This window comes from Aplidium turbinatum, chromosome 16, assembly GCF_918807975.1.
Source record: "Aplidium turbinatum chromosome 16, kaAplTurb1.1, whole genome shotgun sequence".
Classification (NCBI taxonomy): domain Eukaryota; kingdom Metazoa; phylum Chordata; class Ascidiacea; order Aplousobranchia; family Polyclinidae; genus Aplidium; species Aplidium turbinatum.
The window spans coordinates 12,245,439-12,272,436 of record NC_137487.1 but is presented as its reverse complement, the minus strand read 5'-3'; the positions used below and the strand labels follow the sequence as shown (position 1 = coordinate 12,272,436).

At 36.0% G+C, this 26,998-nt stretch overlaps 1 protein-coding gene across 1 annotated transcript; it reads right to left on the bottom strand.

The window, feature by feature from the left end:
- Nucleotides 1–348: 348 nt before the first annotated feature.
- LOC145785217 (dual oxidase 2-like) lies at nt 349–26,582 on the bottom strand. The gene is made up of 32 exons (XM_082596904.1): nt 26,499–26,582; nt 26,016–26,093; nt 22,686–22,847; nt 21,340–21,659; nt 20,963–21,104; nt 19,974–20,140; nt 18,467–18,557; nt 18,150–18,261; nt 17,813–17,936; nt 17,534–17,689; nt 17,172–17,297; nt 16,677–16,858; nt 15,779–15,906; nt 15,459–15,605; nt 14,429–14,577; nt 13,905–14,054; nt 13,464–13,643; nt 12,274–12,493; nt 11,941–11,946; nt 7,778–7,868; nt 7,311–7,486; nt 7,115–7,190; nt 6,672–6,847; nt 6,227–6,457; nt 5,427–5,610; nt 4,724–4,847; nt 4,227–4,406; nt 3,768–3,938; nt 3,382–3,537; nt 1,298–1,453; nt 1,016–1,144; nt 349–471 (listed from the first exon to the last, which is right to left on the bottom strand). The coding sequence occupies exons 1-32, from the start codon at nt 26,554–26,556 to the stop codon at nt 349–351; spliced, it is 4,671 nt and encodes a 1,556-aa protein (XP_082453030.1). The 5' UTR covers nt 26,557–26,582.
- Between the last annotated feature and the right edge of the window lie 416 nt (nt 26,583–26,998).

Below are 26,998 nucleotides of genomic sequence, written 5' to 3'. Positions count from 1 at the left end.
AAAATCATAACTTTTGCCCTATTTCAATTTAACTAATAGGCTACTGAACGGGCAATGACGACAAACAAACTCCAGAAAACGTAAATAACACAAAATACTCATTTTTCAGCTTGCTCTATGCAACATTTTCGCTGCCTTTGCAGTAGGCTATGTGCAAGCTTTTCTGGAGCTCACTTTGCAGCATAAACGGAAGCATGTAGCCTACGGTTTGTACAGAGTTTAGTTTAGGTATTATCCACTGAGAACAGCATTATTTTAACGTTAAATTAAAACATTTCATTTCATGGCAACACCAAACAATTGCAGAAATAAATAAGCTACTTAATTAGCGGAAAACAAATATATGCATCAAAAATTTTCAAAATGATGACAAAACATTGGACCCTTTTGTCTGTTGAGATTCGAACAGACTTTTTCAACTCCATTTGTCATTGGTGGCGGTCCACAGCTGAAAACTCCAAACCGTTTAACCTGAAATATAATATGAACATAAAGTTCTCGAAACGATTTTTTATCCACAAAATGCAGGCTATGTAAAACATCATAGACAAAGTAAAGCACACAATTAAAAACTAAACCAATTCTTAGGTAAAGACATTGCATTGCTGGACACGCGGCTCCGCTTTTTCGGCAACATGAGAACGGTCTATGTCCCTAAAAGGATCATACCACTTTAACAATATTTTTACGTCTCGCCACAAGCTTACTTTCAACAACAATAAAACAGCTTTAATTAGGCTACTTAACAGCCAACTTCACCACATCTATATATTGCATAAAAGTACAATATTTTGTATATCAGAAAAAAGTGTAGCCCTTCTGGTGTTGCAGATAAGTCGAAAACAGGTGTAGATTTGCGTCCCTATGATCTAAAATCCCTATTGTTAATCTATGTGGTCACTACAAAAACTGAAGCAGTCTATAAAAATGGCTTATGACTAACTTAGAAAAAGTAGCTTAATTTGCTTTTTGTTTATTCATTTAAGCCATTTTGTTCCTAAGAGTTTTGTTTTACCTTCGAATGCTTGGCAATGAGTTGTTGAAAGAATTCTTTAAATTTTGGCCTCCCAAAATTGGTTTCGGATTTCAAACCAGTGAACAACGACTTTCCAGAAAGTTTCTTAACTTTATTCTCGCAAATGAACTGAATAATGAAAAAAGATTTGTTGAAATATATAATTTCAATGACTTGCTAGTGAATGCTTAAAAAGTAATAGGCCTAGGCAATTTTTTTAAAAATACACTCTGTTATTTTATTTTTAAAAGGGTTTCACCACAACAAAACCTGCTCTATTACCAGCATCGTTGTTCTCAAGTCAAACTGTTCACGAAATTGAGTGATAAAGATGTGGCCTTCGAACAAATTGTTGCAATCTTCTTTTTCAACATCTTGTATAATGTCAGTTAGCCATTCATACTGCTTTTGATCGCGAGTAATCCACATGAAGTAAACCTAAATAATAATCATAGTTTTTCCAGTTTTGAGGTTGGTGTGAACGTTTTGTCACTTTCAAGCTGTGGTTAATTGTTAAGATAGGCTTATATAATTTCATAGTCAGTTGTTTTTATGTAAAAGAGTGAGAAAAATAACTTTATTTTCTAATCAGATTCTATAATAGATTAGAAGGCTACACAATGAGCTTACCGTAGCCTACATCACAGTTGTAATAGGCTACAATTCACAAACATAGAGAAACGCTAAAGTACGCTCACTGTTGAACAATTCAACATCGTTAGCCAAGCAGCAAAATTTGTGCCAGAATCAATACACTACAGTAGACATCGATAGCCCGAAGCAGTGCTTTTCAATCCTTAAAACAACGGTACGCACTATTTCATTTCGCAAAGTTTTCCTCCGCATAAACCAAGAATAATTAGTTTGTAGCTACTTGTTTTCTCTCTTTGTGGAATAAAAATAGAAGGGTTTGTTCAATAGCCTAACATTTTTGGTCATTATCAATCTCCATTTCCGCTTGCAGTAGGCTATATTGCGCATCAACATGGGTTACTTGTTTTGAATCCTGTCGATTTTGAGCTAACTCGCCCAGTATCACCAAATTGAGACCGGTCCATTTCTTGCCATCGTTTTGGTTGTCTGCCACGTTTTCTTTTTCCTTGGACTTTACCTTCTGTGCAAACTTTGTTGATTCCGAATTTTAATCTTTTAGTGTGGACGAACAGTGTTAAAACTTTTGATTTTATTGTTGCTGCATTTGAATGTAGCTTTGTCATTGTCACTAGATTTTCTATTTTGGTGTGGACAAGTAGTCTTTTGTTGGACATGCTTCTCGTGATTGACATGATTGTGGAAATTAGTGAGTTTTTTTTATTGTTGATGATGTCCAATTTACGCATTCTAGACTGTAGAGCACGACTGGTAGAACGCAAGTGGCGAAACTTTTTGATTTAAAACTTTTAATTAATCGATTATTAAATCGACAGCTTAAGTTGCAATGGATTGATTTAAATTCAACTCTGATTTACTTCACTCGCTAGTGCTCTTTGGCACTTGAAGACACGTGAAAGAAATTTTGTTTCATTGACCGCAACAACGCAAATTAATTATTATAAGCTACATCAGAATTGGCATTGTTTGTTTAACCATTTAAGTTTATTGGCTCATTTTCTGCTGATTATTTTTAACAATTAGGCGCAACTTCTTGCTTCAAAGCTTCCCGCATAAGGTTATCAAGTGCTTAATTAGAAGATACTTTTTTTTTTTTTTGATATCAACTACTGCAATAAACTTCTTTTCAGCTAAGTGGGTAGTGGGATTTTGCATAAAAACTTTAAGTGCTTGAATTGCAAAGTCTTTTTAAAATGTATGAAGAGCTCCCACCAAAATCAAACAGATTATTAACCGCTTTGACCAAACTCGCTTAACGTGTTGTCAAACAGTCACACCCTCATTTCTAGTGTATACTTGTAGCACACTTCTAAATTGTAAACCATACAACCGTAACCACAAAGCAAAACTAGCCAAAAAACACGCAACTGCTCAATTTTTCTCGTCATACCTAATCAAAATTAACCCAATTTGGAGGAAAAACCACGGAACTGGCAACCTTGTGACGACGTCATCCGCAGATGAAAAGATTGAAATGGCATGAGGGAATCAGACACAACGGTATTGCCTATTAAGCCTACTATACTCTATTAGGCCTACAAAATAATAATGGAAGGAAATTTTCATCCGCACACGTTTGTCATCTGAATTACAATTTTTTTCATCCGCTTATGTGCGTACCATCCAACTGGTTAAAAAGCACTGGCTCATGGATATCTAAAGAAGGGGATACGAAGGCTTTTGACGATTAAAAAAGAAAATAACTCAGCCAAGAACGCAATCTGGTGCATTATAAACTGATGAAAACGTTTTACCTTTTTACAATTCATTCCGACTTTGAACTGAGTATTAACTAGATCTTTAAGAATGGAAGCAAAAGGAGTAACTCCAATACCACCCCCGATTAGCACAGACACGTCATACTTGTACCAGTCCTGGTGACCTTCTCCGAATGGACCGTCCAGAAGTATCTGCAAGGCAAGGCGTTTAATGAAAAAAAAAAATAGAAAAATACAAAAAATTATCTCCTACTCCACTTAGGTCTGCTGTAGGGAGATTTAAATTCACATGTATTGACTTCTCTTTTAGACTACCGTCACAAAACTCAAGAAAATTAGCAGAAAGTTCGTTGAGGCATGAAATATCACTAGCCTATCATTTCTTTTTTAAACCCAGCCAGTGAAACTGTACAATTGCTTACCTTTGGGTAAGGTGAACCTAATAAATTGTCATTATCGTAAATTCGTCTGAGGTTTTGAGTCCACGGCCCCACAGCTCTGATGTGTAATGTTAGTGTGTTTTCATGTGGAGCAGATGTCAGGGTAAAAGGATGATATTCAGTGGGAGATTGAGCTAAACAAGCAATGCGTACCTACAAAAGCAACAGCTTTCAGATGAGAATGTGTAAAAGAAAACTTGGGTTAATTATAGTACTGTACAAAGCAAGGTTGATAGGCCTATAACATTTGTCACATCAAGAACAATATTCCAAATAGGCAAGCTGTTTTTGTCAAAGAAAAAAAGTTGCATTATGAACCATGTAAAAATATCTCACTGGTTATTTCGCATTATGTAGCCATCTGAGAACGTACCAAAATGATGGCAGTAACTCAGCTTCCTTTGCGCATTAACCACAATAGCTTTTAGTGAAGCCACTTACCCATTGGCCAGCTTTGTAAGAAAAGTCATGCGGTCTTTGAAACTCTAGGTGCGTTACGTTGGAAGGCAATAGTTCGGCGTTTCGAACTGTTAATTTTCTAGTCATTCTGCTGAGGCTATACAACTTATCAAAAGTGTACAGGGTAGCTGGGCCGACAAAGTACAGATAAAAAGAAGGGCTCTGCAAAAATGATTTCAGTGTAAACACAAGGTGCATCAAATTTTGTTTAACCGTAACACATAAAGCAACTCAATTAATGTAAAACAATTTATGATAAACTATCTGTATTTTTAATACATCCTATAAAAGATGTTCAGAATTAAGAACGAATTTACGCTATAATCCCCCCGCATTGCAGAAATGGCGTAGGCCTGCTATGCTAGTGCTTATGCTTTGTATCAAAACGAAGTGGAGTTAAACTATGGGCCACTGCGATATACTTCGATTTATTACGAATGGTTAAGGTGTTGCAGCAGCTTCACTTGTCTTTCACTTACTTGGATCAACATTCCGCTCCCGTGGAGGAAACAAAACAAGTAAACAAAAATGTATCCGAAGAAATGAGTCCAATGAAACCAATTATGAATGACACGACGAGCGTAGTTGCTTGCAAATACAAACCTGTGAACAAAAGTCGTGTAAAAGATGTCAATCGTGTCTGAAAATTATTGTGCCATAAATCATTGACAAGCAACTACTTTGCTGTGTTAAATTAATTAAAAACAACTGTCTGTAATGACGGTGAGTTAACTACCGGTAGGCTACTCCAATAACCTAATAAGGGCTGATCGAATATTATTTAAAACCATTTTCTTGTTCTTCAATTTCATTTTTGTGATGTTACGCAAAATGTCGGATTTGACATCTTTCAAAGGGCATCATATGACATTTGAACAGCCTCTTATCATTGAAAAGAGAATGAAAGCATGCAGACTGTAGAGCGTCTCATCCTGTTTATTTGTAAAAGCAATGATTGTAAGTTTGTAGCATCAGCTGGAACACAAAATTGAAACCGAAGAACGAAAGTGGAGCAGCTATTAAGAAGTGAAGTGTCTTATCGTTTCTAGCACTAGTTGCTACGTTCATCTGATGAAATTGAAAGTGAAATTAACAACAAACAAGATGGTTTATTGCTTTACTGACGTTATGTTTTTATTTTTATTTTTGAGAAGCCGATCAAACAAAGATTTTGCAACTTACATGATAATGAGTATTATAGACAATATAACTCCAGTGATTCCTGTAATAGTTTGCGTGCACCAAAACAAAAAAGATGGAGTGAAGTCGCTCGGAAACCAATAGTCTCGGAAGATACACAAAAGGTCGGATGCTGATTGTGTAGAAACTGAATAGAAGTTAACTCCATGAGCAGTAATGTGGATAACTGAAAAATATTTTTTCTGAAAATTAAAAATGGAAACTGTTTCAAACGTTTTTTTTAATATACAACGTTGAAGAATGTAACCTAAATGTAAATCTTTGTTATGTATCCTCTACATACATCACACAAATATGTTAGTTTAAGCTAAACTGCATCATCAAAGGATAAAAGGTTAAGTTGGTTTGATACTGGAGTTACTGTCATGTACCAGGTGGTTCAAGTATCATATATGATCTATATGTTTCCACCCTTCCTACATGATGCCAAATGTATATAAAGGATCACGCCAACTTGTATAACACAATATACGGTACTATAGCTCTCTCAACACGTTGACAAACATGTTATTTGAACAGTCTCTGCTATAAAAAATACCGTAAATGCCATTGTTTTCTTAACTTCAAGCAAAATGAGATGGACTACTTTCATCAGAAACAGCTGTGAGCTATTGTGTGTAAATTACTCTGTAATAGCTTAACGGTTAGGGCCTTATTCAGCTTCTTTTGATTCCAATGTGGTTGGGTGCAGTAGCTCCTATATAGACTGATATCGGAGTTTGACAATCTTGGTTTAAAATGTTTAGGACACTACTCATCGTGATTGACGTTAATTGACTTACCGGAAAAGAATATGCCCATCCAAGCGACTATTTTGTGCATTGTAACTGCTTTGTCAAACGGGATATATCTGTGAAGTCTGGTGTCCCGGAGGAGAGTAATGATATTGCGGCACATGGTCAGGAGAATGGTTGAGAAGTTGAACATGAGAGCACCCGCAGATCCTCTTGCAACAGGCACCGCATAACCTGTTATGCTGCTTAATCCTGATGCTTTGTTGGATGCTGCAGCAACTAAAGAAGGTTTTGGACTATAAAAAGTAATTTTGGGTGATGCTCAATAATTCTAACAATGTTTTTATTGCTATTCATCTCGGATGCACAGCTGAAAATTATCTTTTGAAATAATATTTCCGTTCGTCTTTATTATAAGGTATAAGGTAAAGATTCAGTAGTCTTGACAAGCTACAAATAATAAAAAAAAACTAAAAAATGCAGTTAAACTTACAGAAAGCGTACAAGAAGACTCCAATTGTAATCCACATGTATAAAGACACCCAAAAGATTCCAAGAGAGTTGTATTCGACGTATCTTTCCCATGCCAGAACAAATTTTTGAAATTTGCTGGATGCCAAGTGAAAGTTAATTGTTTCTGGTACCGCTCTTTGAGAGTCAATCTGTACACTGTAAAAGTTTCCAAAATTTATCACAGAGAAATTGAAATCAGATTCTGTGTAAGGTGGCGTGAGTTCGCAAGCGAATTATAATCATTTACCAAGTTGAAAGATGTATAGCCAGCTTAATCCCAAAGTAAATAACGTCAAGCATTAAAAGGATTAGATGACAAGAATCAAGCGATGTTAATTTGTCCGAAGAGGCTAATATGCCTAGCCGTTTTCACACTGTCTCTTTCGAATCGTGTGGATACATGCTACAGAAAGATTATCTTACCGTGATGTTTTTAAATGTTGCCCATTTTGTTGAAATCGTTCAACTTTTGTGGTCTTCTTTTTCTTTTTTATGCTTCCTAAAATTGGAGATAGGCGTTTATATGTTAGCCTATGTCTTTCCCTTAAGCTTGAACAGTTTCATGAAACTGCTAAATAATAAACAATAATACTTATTTGACATTTAATTCTTAACAGACCTGAAGATCCCATGGTTGCTTTGCTAAGATGAGATTCATATTCTTGTAAAACGGCGTTAAAATCTTGCAATGTCAGGCCGAGTTTGCTAAAACAACCCATGGACTTCATCATGTCTTCTATATCGCCGCTCAAGTTTTCTAAGTCCAGCTTAGGATTTAAAGACTCAACCATTGATCTATGAAGGAACATTATTCTTCTATTAACAATAGTTAGTTAATAAAAGAAGAAAAATTAGTTGCAGACCATTTAGCCAAAACACTTGTCATAAGATGTTACTCCATTTTTTTTCTGCATAAGGTGCATTGAATATGAATGCTATACTGTGATGTGCAGGCTAGTTTAGTAGAAGTTTTACAGATTCTTCTAATAAGCTACTTTGCATGAAAAATGAATGACGGTGAAACAGTGCAGACCGTTTAATTTATAAAAACATATGACGAAAAGGAAATTCTTGTGAAGAACTTACTTGACCATTGCTTTGAAGTCACCCGGACTCAATCTACCAGTTTTGTTTACGTCATACATGTCAAACATTAATTGAATTTTTCTCTTTGGGTCTTCTAAAACATAAACAAGAAGAATGTTGGGTTGAAAAATGACAAGCTATACTGAAGTACAATGCTTTGCAATCCGTGGAATGGTACGCACTTAAGTGGATGAAAAAAAAATGTAATGCGGATGACAAACGTTGTGCGGATGAACATTTACCATGATTTTTACATTTTGTAATGTGCCACAATTCAAATAAGTCTAATGAGATATTGTAAGCAATAGCATTGTGTCTTTGAATCCCTTTTATTTATGCTAATTCAGTTGATGTGGTTGACTTCATTACAAAGTTGCCAATTCTGTGGTTTTCCTGCAGAATATGACTAGTATTGAATCGGAAGGATGTTTGGGCGAGTTTTGCTTTTCGAATGCAGCTTTATGGTTTAGTGGTTTATAATGTACAAGTGTGCTACTCGTTCAAGTTTTCATCATAAAAAAGTATGTGGCTGTTTTGTAACAAGTTTACGAGGGGAATGGCGTTTTCACTGGTGAAAAACACGCTGAACTTTGGGTCGGAGCTCTTGATGGATTTTAAAAGACCTGACGATCCAAACACTCAAAGTTCTGTGCAAAATCTCACTATACCTACTTGGCTGAAAAAGGCTTTAGTGAACTAGTTGATATCAAAATGAGAAAAATGAGTTGTATTATTGATTAGGCATTTGGTGATCTAATGCGAAAAGCGTTGGAGCAAGCAATTGTGCTTAACCCGTCTGAAATTTTCAGAAACATTCATCAGCAAACGAGTCTTCAGTGTACTTGGATGTTTGAAGAAGAAACGCGAATTCTCTTAATGTAGCCAATCCCAGACAGCAAAATCCGTCATTTTTACATTAAAGATGTTGACATTACAAATTTTTACATTAAAAATGACGGATTTTGCTTTCTAGGTACCGGCAATCCTTCTCGTTGTTGTTGCTGATGAAGCAAAAATTCTTTTACGTTTATTAAAGCGCCCCAGGCATGCTGACCTAGAGCACTAGTGAGTGAACTAAGTCAAAGTTTAATTGACTCAAACAGTAAAATCCGTCATATTTACATTGATTCAACTTCTGTAGACGTTGAATGAATGTAAAGATGACGGATTTTTTCTGTTTGGGTGAATTAAACTTTGACTTAGTTCACTCACTACTGCTCTAGGTCAGCAGGCCTGGGGCACTTAAGTATACGTGAAAGAAAGGGCAGTAGCAGTCATTTCGATGACGTGAGTTCGATTCCCACTCCTGTCATTACTCTTTTCTCTTCTGTAATTACCAAAGAAAGTTCAAAAAAAAAAAAAATTAACTGTCCGGCTGAGTGCTAAAAGGATCACCACTGGACGGTAGTCACTTAAAACGTGTTCTGATTGGTTGACTGTGTCATTGCATTCATTAGAATCTTACCGGGAATTGACCTGTTATAAGACTACCACCCTAGGTAGAGGTGAGCAGTGTTTTTCAACAACCAGGTCAAGTCAAGTGCCGGAACAGCATTGCATGATTTGAAAGCGAGCGCCTGATTTGCTGCGCCATCTCATCACTTGGACAAAACTTGTGCTATAACAATCGAAAACAAGTTCATAGGAAATGCAAACATGGACTTGAGAAATTCAAACCATGGGCTCCAGATATCCAAACTTGAGCGCCTCGTAGGAGATCCAAAGTATGTTCATACATTGGCATTACATCAGAAGGTCCTTATTCAAATAAAATCAATTATTCTATTTGAATAAAGATTGTCTGATGATCCCCTTATTGAGGTTAAACAGGCTGTAGAGGTTTTAAAGAGTAATAACTGTATTTGATGGAGATAGATTGTATGTGCCTAGGAGATCTAAAACATGATAATAAGAGATCCAAAACATGGGCATAAGAGATCCAAATTCGTTGTTAAAAACACCTGGTTGTTAAAAGTAATGTTGTTGTAGAGTTAAAGTTACTTGCCATATATTTCGTTAAATTTATTTTATCATTGCTTTTTAAGACTCTCCTGCTGACCTAGAGCAGTAGTGAGTGAAGTAAGTCAAAGTTTAATTCACCCAAACCGGAAAATCCGTCGTTTTTACATTGATTCAACGTCTGCAGAAGTTGAATCAATGTGAAAATAACGGATTTTTTTTTCTGAGTAATCATTCTCGTTGTTAATAATAATGATGTTATGGTTTTATTTATTGTCGCTCTACAACAGCTAAGGTCTTTTAGCGACATGGCTCATTTTTAATTTATATCAGGTTTACGATGTTATCACATTATTACCCGACTCATTCTCACTGCGCTATGCAGGATAGAACACAATCGGTACCGTTTTTAAAGTCTTCGGTTTGACCCGACCTGGAATCGATCTTAGATCTACCAACACCAGAGCAGAAGGCGAAACCACTCGGCCACTGAGCTGGTCCACTCTCGTTGTTGTTGCTGAAGCAAAAATTATTTCACTTTTCTTAAAGTGCCCTAGGCATGCTGACCTAGAGCACTAGTGAGTGAACTAAGTCAAAGTTTAAATCACCCAAACCGCAAAATCCCTCATTTTTACATTGATTCAACGTCTACAAAAGTTGAATCAATGTAAAAATGACGGATTTTACTCTCTGGATAATCCTTCTAGTTGTTGTTGCTCATGAAGCAAAAATTCTTTTACTTTTATTAAAGCGCCCCAGGCCTGCTAACCTAGAGCACTAGTGAGTGAACTAAGTCAAAGTTTAAATCACCCAAACAGCAAAATCCGTCATGTTTACATTGATTCAACGTCTACAAAAGTTGAATCAATGTGAAAATGACGGATTTTTCTTTCTGAGTTACCATTCTCGTTGTTGCTAATAAAGCAAAAATTCTTTTACGTTTATTAAAGTGCCCCAGGCCTGCTAACCTAGAGCACTAGTGAGTGAACTAAGTCAAAGTTTAAATCACCCAAAAAGCAAAATCCCTCATTTTTACATTGATTCAACGTCTGCAGAAGTTGAGTCAATGTAAAAATGACGGATTTTACTCTCTGGATAATCCTTCTAGTTGTTGTTGCTCATGAAGTAAAAATTTTTTAATTTTATTAAAGTGCCCCAGGCCTGCTAACCTAGAGCACTAGTGAGTGAACTAAGTCAAAGTTTAATTCACCCAAACAGCAAAATCCCTCATTTTTACATTGAATCAACGTCTACAAAAGTTGAATCAATGTAAAAATGACGAATTTTACTCTCTGGATAATCCTTCTAGTTGTTGCTCATGAAGCAAAAATTCTTTTACTTTTATTAAAGCGCCCCAGGCCTGCTAACCTAGAGCACTAGTGAGTGAACTAAGTCAAAGTTTAAATCACCCAAACAGCAAAATCCGTCATGTTTACATTGATTCAACGTCTACAGAAGTTGAGTCAATGTAAAAATGACGGATTTTGCTTTCTGAGCAGATAAAGCAATCGATATAAATATCGCTTAGCTGCACGACTTTTTGTCTTTTCTCTTTCATTGTTATTCCCTAATCCCTACTAGCTCAGTGGCCGAGCGGTTTCACCTTTGGCTTTAACGCTGGCAGATCTGAGATCGATTGCAGGTCGGGTCAGTGGCGTAGCCAAGGGGGGGTTTTGGGGGTTACAACCCCCCCTTTGGCACGCGTGTGACGTCACGATACTGAGAATGATGCTTTCAGTTTAAAAAAAAATTGCCTAGTTTTAAACAAAATTGCATTAAAAGAGCGAGTTTTGCCAATACCAAACATTCAAACATCTCAGCCAGGAATTGGCAACAAGAAAACACAGAGACTTAGCTTTATTTCCGAAAAATGCCGAAGAAAACATGATCTTATCCTTTTGCTATGCTACCTGACTGCACCATTTTACAGGAATATTCGTAACCACATTTTTGTTGAAAATGCTCTCAGAATGCACCAAATTCAAAGTAATTTTTCAAAATTTTTTGGGGGAGGCCCCCCAGACCCCCCGCCGCTGGGTGGTCAAAACCCCCCCTTTCAAAATTTCTGGCTACGCTACTGGGTCAGGTCATACCAAAGACATTAAAAACGGAACCGATTTTGTTCTTTCTTGTACAACGTACGGTAGTGAGAATAAGTCGGGTAATAATGCGATGATATCTTAAATCTGATACAAAATTAAAACATGAGCCTTGTCGCTAAAAAACTCTTAGCAGTTGCAGAGCGACAATCAATAAAATCATAACATTATTATCGTCCTCGGCTCCAGCTCGTATCCGAGCATTGATTTTGTCTTCAAGTCAGGTTTGGCTTTGGACGATTTGGCGTGTGAGGATTTAACACATTATTATTGCTGTTATTCTACAAATAGGGAAAATAAATAGCTATAAACTAAGTACTGTAATTTACGTGGTGTATACGGATAAAGTTTTGCCAAATAATTAAGTGGGACCCGTTGTTTTAAAGGTTGAAAAGCGCTGCTGTAGCGGCGTTTTATTAAAAAAATTCGGGGCCGTACCTTTCTTGAGCATGACAGCAATGTTTAGAAATTCACGAAAAGTTATATGGTCTTCGTTGTCCGTCTTTGCAACTTTGAACAATTGTTGTAGGAATGTGCTGTTTACTCTCAGCTTAAGGTAGTCTGCCAGTTCCTGCCGAGATAATCTGACATCTGCAAAAATCTCCTGTTCTTGGAAATAGTCAGCGGATGACTGCAGATTTTGTTCACTTTGCATGACCTAAAATAGATTAAATTCATTATATTTCGTAGTAGCTCACTGTTAACCAACTTAGTTAAAGTTCTACCATTTTTATTTTAGGGCAATGACGTAGCTAGACAGAAAATTCAAGGGTGCAAAAGCAACTGTGGGGAGAGGGGGAGCTAATACTCAAATACTGTAATGTTTCTCGGCAGCCGATTGTAGCAAGAATTGACAGCGATAGACACCGACACACAGTGTCAATTCTTGCTACAATCGGCTGCCGAGAAACATACAGTTGATTGGATGGTTAGCGTAGAACTACACCGTCATGGTTGGCGAATCGCAATTGCTTGCTGTAACTTACTAGTGAGTACTCAGCCTTGTGCTGATAGCCAGGAAGAACGCTCCCTTCTTCACAAATACTTTAATGTTTGAAATAAAAGTTTGTTTAAAAATAAAGCAGCTACTAAATGCAACCAAACATGTATGAACCGCCATTCAGCATGTAATGCAATGTCATTAAAACGTTGTAATAGTAGGCCCTGTTAAAAGATTTTTTTTTTAAAAAGATAAAAAATTGTGGGGAAGGGCGATTACCTAACTCCCCCCGTGTAGTTGTGGTGTAGGGACAAATTTTGCTAGTAAGAGTACGAGACAAGGGTGTTCAGATAAAATAGGCAAATTGTTGTAACCTTAAGTACATTTGCCACCAGGCATGTCAGTGATGATTATTTATTTCAATTGCATTGTTCAATGACGTTTATCACAGCAGAGGAAAGTTGGTTGGATGATTGCTTGAATTAGTCCTGGAAAGGAAAACTGCTCACCTGCAAGCTAGAGTCCCCGACTGGTTCATAAGAATAATAAGTTTGCCAAAAATTACAAAAAAAGTCTGAAAATTTGCTTATCTAGCACAGTAAATAATTATGTATTGTTAAAAAAAATTTACAAGTGTAGAAATCAGCCTAATCACAGACCAAAACTGTTTGCTTTCAACAAATCTTACTCTTTCTAATGCGGTCTTGAAAAACGTTTTCAGCGTTTCGTCTCTTTCGTCTTTTTTACGGACAATTTGTATCAGTTCATGTTCTGTTATCCAAGTAAGTTGAAAAGCAGTAGTTTTCCAACAACCCCTCAATTTGGCAATAAATTTGTCTCTACGTTTGAAGCAGGGAAATGAGAAGTACTGTAAATGAAAAGAAAGTAAATAAAGTTTAAGTCATTTATTTAAATCAATATCATGTTTTTATCGTTTCTTTTATAACTTACTTTGCAACCATATAGACCTACTCAAAACATCCAATACACCCTTGAAGTTTTCAGGAATAATATTTCGTTTAAAAACACGTTTCCCATGGCCTGGCATTAATGTGGAAATACAAATTACGCCAATTGCACTTTGTTATCTTTCACTAGTTTTTATTTGATTTAAATATGGAGTACCAACCAAATCATATGTTGATTTCTGCGGCCGAATAAACATTTTGTTTTTCGAACGGTTGTTGCTCAAGAAAATCTTGGCATTTTCTTTCATTTCAAATCTTCTTTGTCCGTTTTTACATTTTACAACAAGAATCCCTTCAGGACGGACTTCAATCTGTAAAAATATGCTCGGTTATCGAATTTTTTTAACAAAAGTTTACCTTAATACCTCTCTTTCAGAAAGTTAATAGGATCCAAACACGATTTTGAAATCAAACCCAAAACATTGATATGAGTTTTGATCTCTAATGTTTTGCAGTTTGTTAATTTCAAGTGCAATTGATTGAACAGACTCAATTTTGTATTTACTCCTATCAGTATTTCGTGTTAAATATAGCAATTGAATAATGCGTGTTTTATATAGCTCTGTCGGCTACCCATCGCAGAATACGTTGCTCTTCAGCGCTTTACAAATTAGACAGTGTTGATGCAGCCGCATAGAGGCGCAACTGAGTACTTTATTACCCCAAATATTAATAAATATCTCACTTCGACTTGTTGAAAATGTTCATCTCCTGTAATTTCAGTTGCTCTTGTAGCAGAGGTGTCAGCATTGTTGCTTGGATTTTTGGACTGATCATTCTTTACCCGCAAGTACAAACTTAAACGGCCAATCGAATACATCACTCCAATCGTAGCTGTCAAAACACGAGCAATTGAACACAACAGAATGTTTAACATTTCTTTGATGAATTTCAATCAAAAATCACCATAAAAATTGATCTTAGAGAGTAAATGATATCGATGAATTAAGAAATACTTTATTTTGGGTAGAATGGATTGAACCATAGATGGTAGGCTACATTTTTTTACGGAAAAAGAAAGTCTTTAAGTTTTGTACTTACATGGGTTTGTGCCACTGATGCTGGCCTTTACAAAGGGTAGTGTGGTAGTTTTAATTTTTGTTTGCAATGTAGGCTACTTGTGCTGTTCAGTTTAATCATTTTATTTATCATCCTTCACTGAATTACTAACTGGTTTTGAAATATACGCTTTATTTAACTGCCCATTTACATTTACTTTTTACAGACTAAGGAAGTGCGGCGTACAAGTTTAAACAGTGTAGTGTATGCAGGCACGGATTTAGGGGGGGCAGAGGGTGCAGGTGCCCCGGCCCCCCCGAGTTTTGAAGGGCCCCCCTACGTGGACAAAATGTGATTTTGTGTTATTATTTTTTTCTCTTTTAGTCTTTGAAGTTTCTGCAAAATGCTGTGCAGTGCAGTGCTGGATTAATGCTACTGTAGACGTAGAGGTGGATTTTCGGGCCATAAACGCGAAAATTTTGTTTGCACGAGGGGCCCCCGATCTAATGACAACTGATCTAGACTAGATAACCCACAGCCTACTTAACTATTTAACCCGACATAGCACTGAAGATGAAAAAAGTTTCGTTTTTGTAATATTTTCTGAACATCAGATAAATTCTTGCAAAGAACAATCATGCTTTTGTCACTGAAAGTAAGGTTAAATAAAATATTAAGTTTAACTACTGTATAAGTCAACCAACTTCTTTTCTTACCGAATATAAAGCAGCCAAGGGATGCAAACACTACGACGAAAGACACATCATCATTCTCAAATGAATCGTATGTGTTCAGAGGAATGCATGACTCCATGTCTGATTCTTTTAGTTGGAAAGGTTGCGCACAAAAAAGCTTGTCGTCAACTGTTCAAATAAAAAAATATCTAAAAACGTAGCTTTCGAATATTTTAACTTTGCTGATAAGTCATTTCATCTGCTAAAGATACCAGTTTCGCTCTACATTTTACAGAGACTAACGAAAACTTAAAAGAATGGAAGAAAAAGTGTTTTCATTGTAGACTAATTGCTTTTCTTACTTTGGTTATTCCATTGGAAAGGATTGTCTTGTATATCTTGATTCGGGTTCATGCTGGGATTTGTTCTTAAGATAACATCTCTGATGGTACCATTGTAAATTTCTGATCGTTCGTTTTCAGTAAATAGCCTAAAACAAGACGATCAATTTTAAAAATTATGGTATGACATAGACATAGTTTGTTTGTTTGTTTATCTTTATCCTGCATTGCGGGAAAGCGGACTTGAGCGCTATGCATCGGTGTACGCCTTCCGACATACACCTGACCCACGCTGCAGCCGACGGCAATGTCTGTTTTCCGGTTGTCTACTTTACTTATGACTTAAATTTGGTACTACCCATTACTCGAAATCGATCACTGGGTAGAGGCAATTATCGTTAAGTTTCTTGCCCAGAGAAACAACAGCAAGTGCGCGTGGCTGGAGTCGAACATGCAGGCTCTCGACTGCGAGCCCAACGCGCTAACCACTCGGCCACGGCTGCCGACTAAATTTTTGTAAAACCATAGTTATGGTTTTACAAAAATTATCTCAACACGTTGAGGCGTTAAAAGTTGGTTGATTTATTTATTTGAAAGAGTAGCCTATTAGATTTTTATGAAATCGTTAAAAACTGTTCAAGTACAATTAAAGAACGGATTGTAAGAGCATTTCAGATACAAATTTGGGTGATTGCTAAACTTTTGTGGTTTAACGGTCAATGCACCATCTCGTACAAAAGTTGTATTTTGTAACCTGATTGATTTCGTCACACTGCTGGCCTATACGATATCCTTTAACAAATGGTTTGCTATAGACCTACTTTGCAAAATCTGAGGCTGTTGTTTCTCAAAAACTTTTTTATAATTCAAGTAGTTCTTAAACCCAATTTGTTTATCTTATAGAAGTTCAAGAACTTACCCGTTTTTTACATTTTCAAACCAAAATCTATCTCCGTCTCTGATGTTGCTAAATTGCTCTACAATGACTGCACGAAACAACTCTCCTAAATTTCCATTTGCTGTTTCCAACATCCCTCCAGTGTAAATATCAATATCCTCCAACGAACCATTATTGTGGATTAACTTCATGTTTCGAAGAAGCTACAAATACGAAACTTGTAAACACAGTAAAGTAACTTTTTAAAAAATTATAATTTTTGGCTACGGTATATTAATTAATAGATTGAACGAATATTTGGTGTGGAACAGAAAAAGCCTCACTCAATTTTTCAGTTGAACATGCTTAACTAATTGCGAGGGGTTTGAACCATAAACACAGCATCAGTCACTGATATGACATTCACTCCAAAGCTATACGTTCGTTATCCTGCTGGAATTAGTTGGACCCAATCACTATGCTTTACCCATTAGTGTGAACATAAGAACGCCACCAATTTGTTAACTATAAATTTACCTTGATACCACTCGTTGTATTCTTATCGAAAAGAATGGGGTTTATTTCTTCAAAGCTTCTTATCGGTGTTAGCCCCATCTCTTTGCGAGCTGTGTTGTAATCTGGAAGTCCATGATCTCTACCTTTCTGCACGTCAAAAAAGCAGAAGATAAAAGATCAACAGTCATTTTTAAGCTTTATTTCATCAGTTTCTGGTGCTTCTTTCAACGCAACATATGTTCCCTACGTAAACCGGTTACACTTAACCAACATCGTAATAATCAGCTATTGTTAATTCCATTTCAATTGATAAATATTATTACTTGCCAGCTCAGAACTAACGTGTTAAAACGTGAAAGCATGTTGCAAGAACAACGACGAACCTGAATTGCAATTGCCACTCCATCAGTTCTAGAGAACGTCTTCGATCCAAAGTAGTAATCTTTGATGTCCGAAGTAATTATGTTATCTTCTTTTTCAGCAATCTGACTGGCCATACCCATCAACAATTTGTGAGTGCCATGTTCTTCAACCGCTTCCTGCTCATTAAAGATAACTATAAGAAGTCGTTGATTCTACGTAATCAATACATGATCGCGGTTATTAGCACCACGCTAAAAAATCACAAAAAATGCAGGCTACCCTAGCCTGAGTTTACTCACATTGGGGTTCCAATATGTGTTTGCGAGGCGAAGGGCTGGCTTTCCTTGATGTTTTGATTGAAGATCCTCGTTACTACCAGCAGTCGCCTTTGTCATGTTGTAAAACGTACAGGATCCACTACCACTAAAAAATTATGAAGCTTTTAGATTTTGATGTCTCATTTGTTAACTTACTGAAAACAGTTAATTAAACTTTCTAACTCGAAAAAATACTTTATCAAAACAAAGCGACTGTATTTTTAGCAGCTTAATAATTTTTGATACTCTGATTAAATGCAATTGCATTCGTTCAAGAAATATAAGATGCTTGATCTCACAACCCGTGCTTTACACTCACGTGTGAAAAGAACTTCTAATGAAGACACCTGGCGGCACTAGAGTGTCTATGTATTGCATAGCTGCACTTTGAAAGACGTTTGACACACTCACAGGCTGACTTGGCCGATAGCCTGAAAAGTAAAGGTTGCTTGATAAATTTACCACAAAAGGTTATGCAACTAATACAGGTTGTTTGTTGTATAGTTGTCCAAAGTGTAACATGAAATGTAGCCCAATGAACTAAGCTGCGTCATCATTTGAAACTTGAGCAAGGCCAGGAGCCAACACGAAATCAAATAACTTACACAGGTAAACATGTGAACAGAAATGGCGCACCTGAGTATTTGTGAAGGTCTGTACAAACTTTTGTTGGCGAAGATGAACATTTTCCAAGCAGAATCGGCAGCCATTCATACAAAACAATATTCTAAAAGTAGTGAAAATCCTTTGATTATACATATATTTTGGAAAAACTGCTGTTTTATACCTCCTTGAAAAAAAAATTCAGCTTAATTGTTTTTGAGATACAAGAAGAATTGTTGAACCATGAGTATAGTGAATACTTTGATGAAAATCGAAACAATTTTGACGTTACAATACATTGAGACGTCTGATGATAGCGTGCGATAATGTCACGCAAAACCGCTACGACTTTATCAAATATTTATTTCTGAAATGTAAATTTTTATGGAAGAAAGTTTTTCAAGGTAATTTCAAGATAGCCTACAGTTCAGTTTGTTTTTATGTCTGACCATCACAACGAAAAATAATGTATGCCAAACATAGCAGTGGTCTGGAAAAGATAGAAGCGCCAATAGACACGGTCGTTTTGTAATAATTATGTAGTTAGGCTTAGTAAAAGATTTTCCGTCTTTTGTTCGCTGTATTGCGAGGGTTGAACGTCTGCAAATTTCGAATGGCTTTGAATGTACAGTTGTTAAACGCTAGATTGTCGTAGGCTATTGTAGACGACATTTGCTATTGGTTACCTCAGTAGTTCTCAAACTGTGCGTCGCGACGCCCTGGTGCGTCGTTTCACTTTTCCAAGGGCGTCGCAAAATAGTTCCGTTTCTTGGCTGAACTCAGTTTATGATTATAAAAATGAGGTTAACCCTTTGAGGACCGCTGGGACACATGTGTCCAATGCACTTAGCCGATTAGCCTACACCGCAATTAACTAAAAAAATTGCCACTGCTGATACCCTAACGTAGTATTGGATGTCTATCCTTCAAAAAAAAAATTGGAAACTCTGAATCATTTTCCTTGGTGTTATTTCAGTTTGAAAATAGTGAAGAGTTGAGGTTGCAAGTGCGTTTTTTTCTCTTCAAATTTGCGAAGCATATTTATTTACATTTGTCCAAGCTCGAGTCGAAATTTGCAAAATACTTCCCGGAAAATTTTTCAAACTACGAATGGATTCGTGATCCTTTCATAGTAGGAAATCCGGTAAATTTTTGGATTCAATGAATGACGATTATCCACTATCCAGGTTTGGTGAAAGAAAGCACTGCGAATTATTATCCCATTCGCTACGTCGTATTTATGTGAAGCAAAATTTTCTGCCTTGGCGCTGATAAAACCAAATATCGATCACGAATAAACAGTGAAAGAGAAATGCTGGTGGCAATTTCAAAAATTCTCTCAAGATTCAATGAACTTTGTGAAAACAAACAAGCCCACACGTTACATTAAATAATATGCATTGCTTTTTGTTGTTGTATCAATAAACAAAACTTTAATCATAAGTTTCTTCATTTACTTTTATTTGCTGGTGCGCCGCAAGTCCAGAAAACTTTTCCAGAGGCGTCGCAACAAAAAAAAGTTTGAGAACCACTGGGTTACCTGATAGGTAGCAACATTGCGTATTCTTGCTTCATTGAACACTTTTTCGTCCGACCATTCCAAGTGTTGGTCTCTTATACGTCGTGCAAGCCAGTTATGATGCCGAAACCAGATTATTCCGAAGGTTAAGAGAAAAGGATTTTCGTTTCCAAGCCGATTTCCCAACCCTGCAAAACAAGTTTTTAAAAAAGCTCCTGAAAAAACCTGCATGAACTCGTGTTGGCACAAAAGATGAAAAACAACAGCAAATCTTTAAAAATAAGTCGTAAGAGGTAGTGCAAGACAACAAGTCGAAGATTTGACAACAAAGCATTATAGAAAACCATTAAAATGTGATCTTTAAAGTGTCCTTCTTTAGGGTCGCTCATACAAATAACAAAACATGTTTATCACTGCATTCGCAAAGTAGGCAAAAAAGCGGCTAATAAGAGTTGTCAGTTACAATGTGCTTTATATAAGCTACTTTTCATAACATCTTATTTTGTAAATTCAAGCACGTATCTTGTAGATTAAGTATTACATCGCTAAGTTTTGTTAGTACAAAATACTGCAATATTTACTGCAAATGCATCAGTAACAGGCTTGATATTTTCAAGTAAAAGATTGAACAGAGTCATTCTTTTCCTCAGAGTTCATTGATTGATTGATTGAATCTTTATCCTCCGACTGGGAAAGCTTCTTGCAAAGCTTATTCCTGGCAGTTTCGCATACTTGTAGAGACTTTGAATCACTGACGCAGGCCCGGTCACCGAGATTGACAGAGTGAAGTTTCCGATTGTTGTAGTAGTTATTTTTTCTGGTTTGCGGAACTTCTGATTTCTATGTGTTAACCGCACAAACCTACGTGTGACTACAATTTGCTGGGTTACAAAAATTACAGCCCACCCTTCACTTTATTTCCTAGTTTCATGCTTTAGTTTCTTCAGCATTCCTAAATCTACAGGTACATCACGAAAATAGATATTTCTTAACCTGTTCCACATACTTACTGAAATATTGTTTCGACGACTTTGTCACGTGATCTCGAGGATCACATCTGTTTTGCATAGGAAGTCCAATGGTATTCCTTAACGGAAAATTACCTTCATCATTCTCAGACGCTAGTTCTCCTCTGCAATCACTTGGATTGTTCTAGAAAGAGTATCAAGCAACGTTTAAGTGACACGGCACTTTGGCCTAAATTCTATCTGTCAGTGTTTAAGATTTTCCTTCGTGCTTTGTTCTTTATTGTTAAGTGTTACCTCAAGATTTGCAAAATCAGGTTCAAAGGTATAGGCTAGTAAACAATTTTTTAGCATCCTGAATATAATATTGATCTATTAAAGTGAATAACCTATATGGTTTTACCGTACAAGCTCACACTTACTTGGCTTGAAAATAAATGGGAAGTTTTTGTTCTACCAGGGCATTCTTTCTTCAAAAGCCTTAATGCATTACTCCATGATTTTTGATTTCCGTATATGCTGCTTCCGTCTAAGAAGGACGTTGCTTCGTTCAACTGCTGCCGCGGACTATTTGGGGAATATCCAGAGTTGCCAGCATCGTATCGAGATCTTTCGTATGGAATCTCCACGTTTCCTTTTCCATGTGGGTCAAATAGATCATTTGGGGGCACAGGAATGTTAAAGTATTCAGGTGAACATCCAGCCCTTGTCACATCCACAATTTCGTTAAAGATGTGTTTTCCTGCACAAGATTAAATGATGATGAGTGCCAGAGCAAAAGCTTGATACTTTTAATACAAATAGTTGATTTAACCTCATAGCAGACCTATGAATCTTTTTTGAAGTTTTTGCATAGTTCTGTTCTGTTTAATCACTTTAATGATCGGAGTTCAAAATTCGAAACGAATTGCAATCAGGGTAGAGATTACAGAAAAGCCTGATCTAAAAGTCCCAAGACCTTGGGCATTTTTTTTTAATTTAAGTCATTTTGTCGTAAGTTTATGCCTGGGCAATGTGATAAATCTTCAAAAACCATAACACATAGGCTACACCACACACTCTCTTGGAGTTTTCGGCCCTAAAGTTTGATGACGAAATTGTTGGATTTTCGCATTCAAACAAAAAAAAAACTGCTCTAAAGAAATTACTTCAATGCAAAACAAATATCAGGTATTTTGCAGTAAGACTAAACAAAATTTTAGTTTGTGGTTATAGGTTTTTTTGAACTCCGAGATTGCAGGGTAAAAATTCTAGAAATGCCCAATCTCGAAAATTTTTATTAGCCATTTTAACCTAAGCCACGTCATAAATATATCTCATGAAACAAAGGCAAATGGATGAATTACACACAAAGCAAAATACACCGGTTATCGAACTAATATGGCGGTGTTGGTGGGCCGTCGTTATTGACTGCACGATTGCAATCATTGATAGCCTACCGGTTGATACGTATAGCCGGTAGTTCAGTTGCATTCTATCAAAGCGTTTCATGTTTTGAAAGAATGGAAGATAAGAAAACCAGATAAAAATTTTAGTCGAAAAACAAACTCGCGTATATGGTACCACCCCACGAAAAGTGATGGTTTCTTAACAACGATGGAAACCTGTTTTTGCCGACTTGACTTGAATAAACTAATGTTTAGTTTGCTCTTAAACGTCATGCAAAAGTCTTACGTCATGACTTAAAGTATGTGGAGTGAATACCGGGGAAACCGGGAAAGGTTATGCCTTCTTTTCACAACAAACAACAATCATTACTATTGTTTACCGAACAAGACAAACAAAACTGTTTTGTTGTTGATGGATGGGATTCCACTTTCGCCCTGCATAATATTATTGCTGATATCTCTGGAATTGGGTCTGTTGAACCCTGAAGGAGCCGACACACCATCGTGGTAAGCGGACGAAACGCGCCTTGTCAGCGGAGTGTCTGAAATGCAAACAAAAGTTTAACCGGGTTTTATTTATTTTTATAGCATGATGTAACTTCGCAAATAAACCCACAAAGCGGTAGAAACAAAAAAACGGATGTTTAATACGTGGAAAAGACATGTGTAATGTTGAAATGGTGGTGCTTTGTCTGCAGTCATATGGACCTATAAAGTACATTGTCTGTGATGCTCGGCTCACAAAGCCCAAATCAATATTTATTCTATTTGTTTGTTTTACTGTACAAAAAACACCCAGTAATGAACATACTCGTGATTTGTGAAGTGCGATGGTTTAAGATTTTGTATCAGAGTAAATTTTAGCTGGTGCGAAATCCAGATTCATAGCCTAATTTCTTGAGCGGGACTTCTGACTATACACCTTGTATCCGGAAGCTCTCACACGTATTGGAATTGTTCTGCCACTTTCAAACCAAATTGATGACTATCTAACTGGAAAGGTATGTTTTATTAAAGTTTTGTAAGTATGGCAGCAAACGTTTAGCCAAAACATCCTGGATAAATGCCCGCCCAGCAGTTTACAGACCTTTGTTGCATTCAAAATTAAATTTATTACAGGTAGCCAAAGGTTGTTGTGTTTTTCAAATATCAGGTCTTTAATTCAAAAACAATTCATAAACCTTCATGTTCTTTATCTTTAAATGTTTGCTAATTAGTGGAAACGAAAGTTGTAACAGTTTACAGAGTAGGTTTGGCAAGATTGCAGCTTCATTGCAATATTTTGTTTGAGCAGGCTCACTGGAACCTTATTTGCAAATCACGAGTAATCCGAACTGACAAACTTGCACGTACGTAGTAAAGTCGCAAAGAATTTTATTGTGGGAGCATTGCCATTGAGACTGCCCGCGCCCTTGCCTCAAACATCATTGCAGACAAAACCGTTGATAACTTGTAAATTTAATTAGAAGGTTTTGTTTCTTTTGAAACACTTGTTTCTGCGAATGTCATATTCAGCGTCAACGCAAACATGAATACATTTCCACGAATTTGGGACTTTTGCGGAATTGTAAACTCAAAGTTTGTTTAATTTTATATTATTAGGTACCGGGAAACAAAGCTAAGCAAGCAAATCAGCTTTTGTTACTTTGACGCCACGTCTGCAAGCATTGAAATAATGAAAACCATGCTGTTTGGACCATAGAAAATATCAGGTTTGCCCGAAGTACAGCACACAACAAGTAGCCTAACCACGAACAAACAACAAGATATTATGCTCATATTAATAAAGCTGATTATTATGCATCTATGAAATGAAAAGTTTGAATGCTTCTTTCTGATAAATTTTTAAGACATTATTTCGAACAAGTTTCTATTCTAATGATGGTTCTGCGCTAGGGTTTAAGTTTCTTGTGTTTGCACGCGTGTATGTTGAACTGAAGTAACTTTGATAAGACAAATAGCAAAGCTTTGCACCTTTTTTTGAGCGCTTCGCATAAGCGTGCTTCTAATTTTGGAGCAAAAAGGAACTAGTTACTTATCAAGCCAACGACGCTCTCATTATTTGGCAATGTAGCAAAGTGAAGCCTGTTTCGCAATTTACGAGTTCAAAGTTTTTCTTGGAATTACGTTTTTGAGGTTAAATAAAACGAAAAGTTAGTTTACTTTGTATACTCGTTTATACGACAAAGCAAATTGTAGTGCCTAAAAGAAAGTTTATTTAGCCCGAAATAGACTGCTTAAATTAATTGATTTTAAGCTAGTTGAATGCCTGAAAAAGAAAATTGTAAAGGTTAACTGGTCTTTATAAAGGTCTAAGATATTCAAAATTTAGATCTCGAATCTGGTTGAAATGTATGTCAAACTTTAAAACAATTAACGACATTAAACTACTCAAAAACCAAGGTTGACTTACACTTTTGCAGAAAAAAGCCAAACAAATTAATTTTATATGTGAAGATGGCAAGGCAGCGTATGTTTGCATAATCCAATGTGTATTTGCGTCAACAGAACTGGTTTGTGTTACAAAGATATTTTAAGCATATCCTAGCCTATTTTTGCCATAATAAAGTACAAAATGTATCCTAAACTGTGCTTTTATTGCGTAAAAAAACATTAAATCCGAACAAAAAATTTAGGCGTATAAATTTTAGTGGAGAACTTGTTTGTACGGAAGGGTGAGATTGAAACATGTCGCAAAAGGTTTAAGCCTACGACCGTCGACCGGCGCTTTCTCTTTGTCTTGTACTGTATATAGCTACAGATGTCATTCAATGTTGAGAGTGCTGTATTCTCGCTCTTAGTGTTATCAGATTGTATGGGTCATATTCTGATTTTTGCTTAATATTTTTCTGTGAAAATGAAGTCCACTCATAACAGAAGTAAATAATAGGCTATTCTGTATTTTTAAACATTATATTGGCTCAGTTAAACAAAAGTTTATTTACTGTAATTGAAATGAATGGTACCGGTAGCACTTTTTCTGGTAGAGTTAGCATATCGGTAGTTTAACAATGTTCAATTAATTGAAGCGTAGATAGGCTATAGTTTTCGCTTTACTTTTACGTAGGCGATTGTATAACTGGTTGGGTAAAACAAAACAAAATTATAAAATCAGACAATGATGATAGCGCACTGCACCAAAAAAGGAATTAAATTACTTTGTGTAAATTGCAGCTCACAGAATATCTAATGAAAATACTTCAGGAAAGGCTTAGTTCATGTATGTTCATTTATCTATCTTAGTTCATGTATCAAAGGTCACATGAACCAATGAACTGAGAATTTGATGTTGCAGGGTTGGTTCTTAAATTAAAAATTTTAAAATCTTTTCACAACTAAAGTTTAAGAAATTTTAAACTAAATCTATCGTTAAAATCAATAACCTTAGATTTTAGGTTTAAAGGTTATCTTAGAAGAAACGTCACACTAGGCTATGTAGCAGGCTACCGTACTACTACAAGCAAAAGTATTAAGATATAAAACGTCGATAAGACTAGATAAGTTTTTGTAAAGACTATAGGCCTACAACTTGAAGCTATTGCTGCTGTGAGTGCTTACAAGCGTCTATGTCTGAAATAAATTTAATCTAAACATTACCTTTTTGTTCATATTTCGTTTTCGAATGGTTGGTTTGCATAAAGTAGTATCTGCGATCTACCAATGTGAGATATGACAATCAATTAGCATTTTGTATGTTACAATTAACTTACCTATAGCGCCCCATGCCGGATTATTTCCATTATTAAAGAAACCGTCATATGGCGGATATTCTTTGAGTAAATCTGATTCTGAAAGAAGCAAATGAAGTATTGAATCAACTATCTAAAATCAGTTTAACTTAAACTATTTCTGAGATATTTATGGGATTGATGACAAAAGCGGAACTGGAATTTTTAATATGTGGTTGCCACGAACACCTTTCGTCGGAGACGCAGCATAATAACATGAAATATAACAACACATAAAACTGGCTGCTCTCAAGTAGACTTTCCGTGTTATTCTAAAAACAATCGATATCCTAAAGCATTACAAAAATTTATCTTTCAATCAACAATAGCAACAATAAAATATTAACAAAAAATGAAACAATAAGTTTTGTCATAACAATTTTAAAAATGGGTTACTGTATAATTAGGCTACTGAATTTTTAAGGGTTTAAATATTTTTGCACCCAAAAAAAAGGTTTTACTCACCTTCAGATTTTAACACCAATATAAAAAGGATGAAAGCAGTGAATAGAATCGAGCGCATTTTTTAAAGATTTTTCAAGTCGCACCTACAGATTTTCTCAAGATTTGATAATAGCTTATCTGAAGAACAATTGAAAAAAATCATATAATTGAAATATTAGGCACATCATAAAAAATGCTTATTTAAAACAAGTCAATTTTTTTCATTAAAAGTCTTGAAAAATTTGACTTTTAACCTATCTAGAACAAGCTGTCACCAGACGCCAAGGTTAAACATTTTATTGTAACAAGTTTTGCCTGTGCTCGCTATCTTTTATATTGTGGAAGATTTTGTAATTGCTCATGTCACGTAGGTTGTGTAAATATTTTTGTTTTGTTTTACCTTACATGAGCTTTATGATACCGAAGAAGCAACTTCCTCAAAAAGGTCTCTGGAACTTCAAGCGTTAGTGCAATCTTTTCGTGGAACTGGAGACATTTGCATAGCCTATGTGAATACACGG

Bases quoted from the DNA above. Each gene is read 5' to 3' on its own strand.
- LOC145785217 (XM_082596904.1), bottom strand. From the start codon at position 26,556: ATGCGCTCGATTCTATTCACTGCTTTCATCCTTTTTATATTGGTGTTA. The intron at 26,094-26,498 runs GTGAGTAAAACC...TGCTTCTTTCAG, and splicing joins ATTGGTGTTAAAATCTGAAG to AATCAGATTTACTCAAAGAA. The intron at 14,578-15,458 runs GTAAGAAAAGAA...GTGTTTTGACAG, and splicing joins CCTTGGCTGCTTTATATTCG to CTACGATTGGAGTGATGTAT.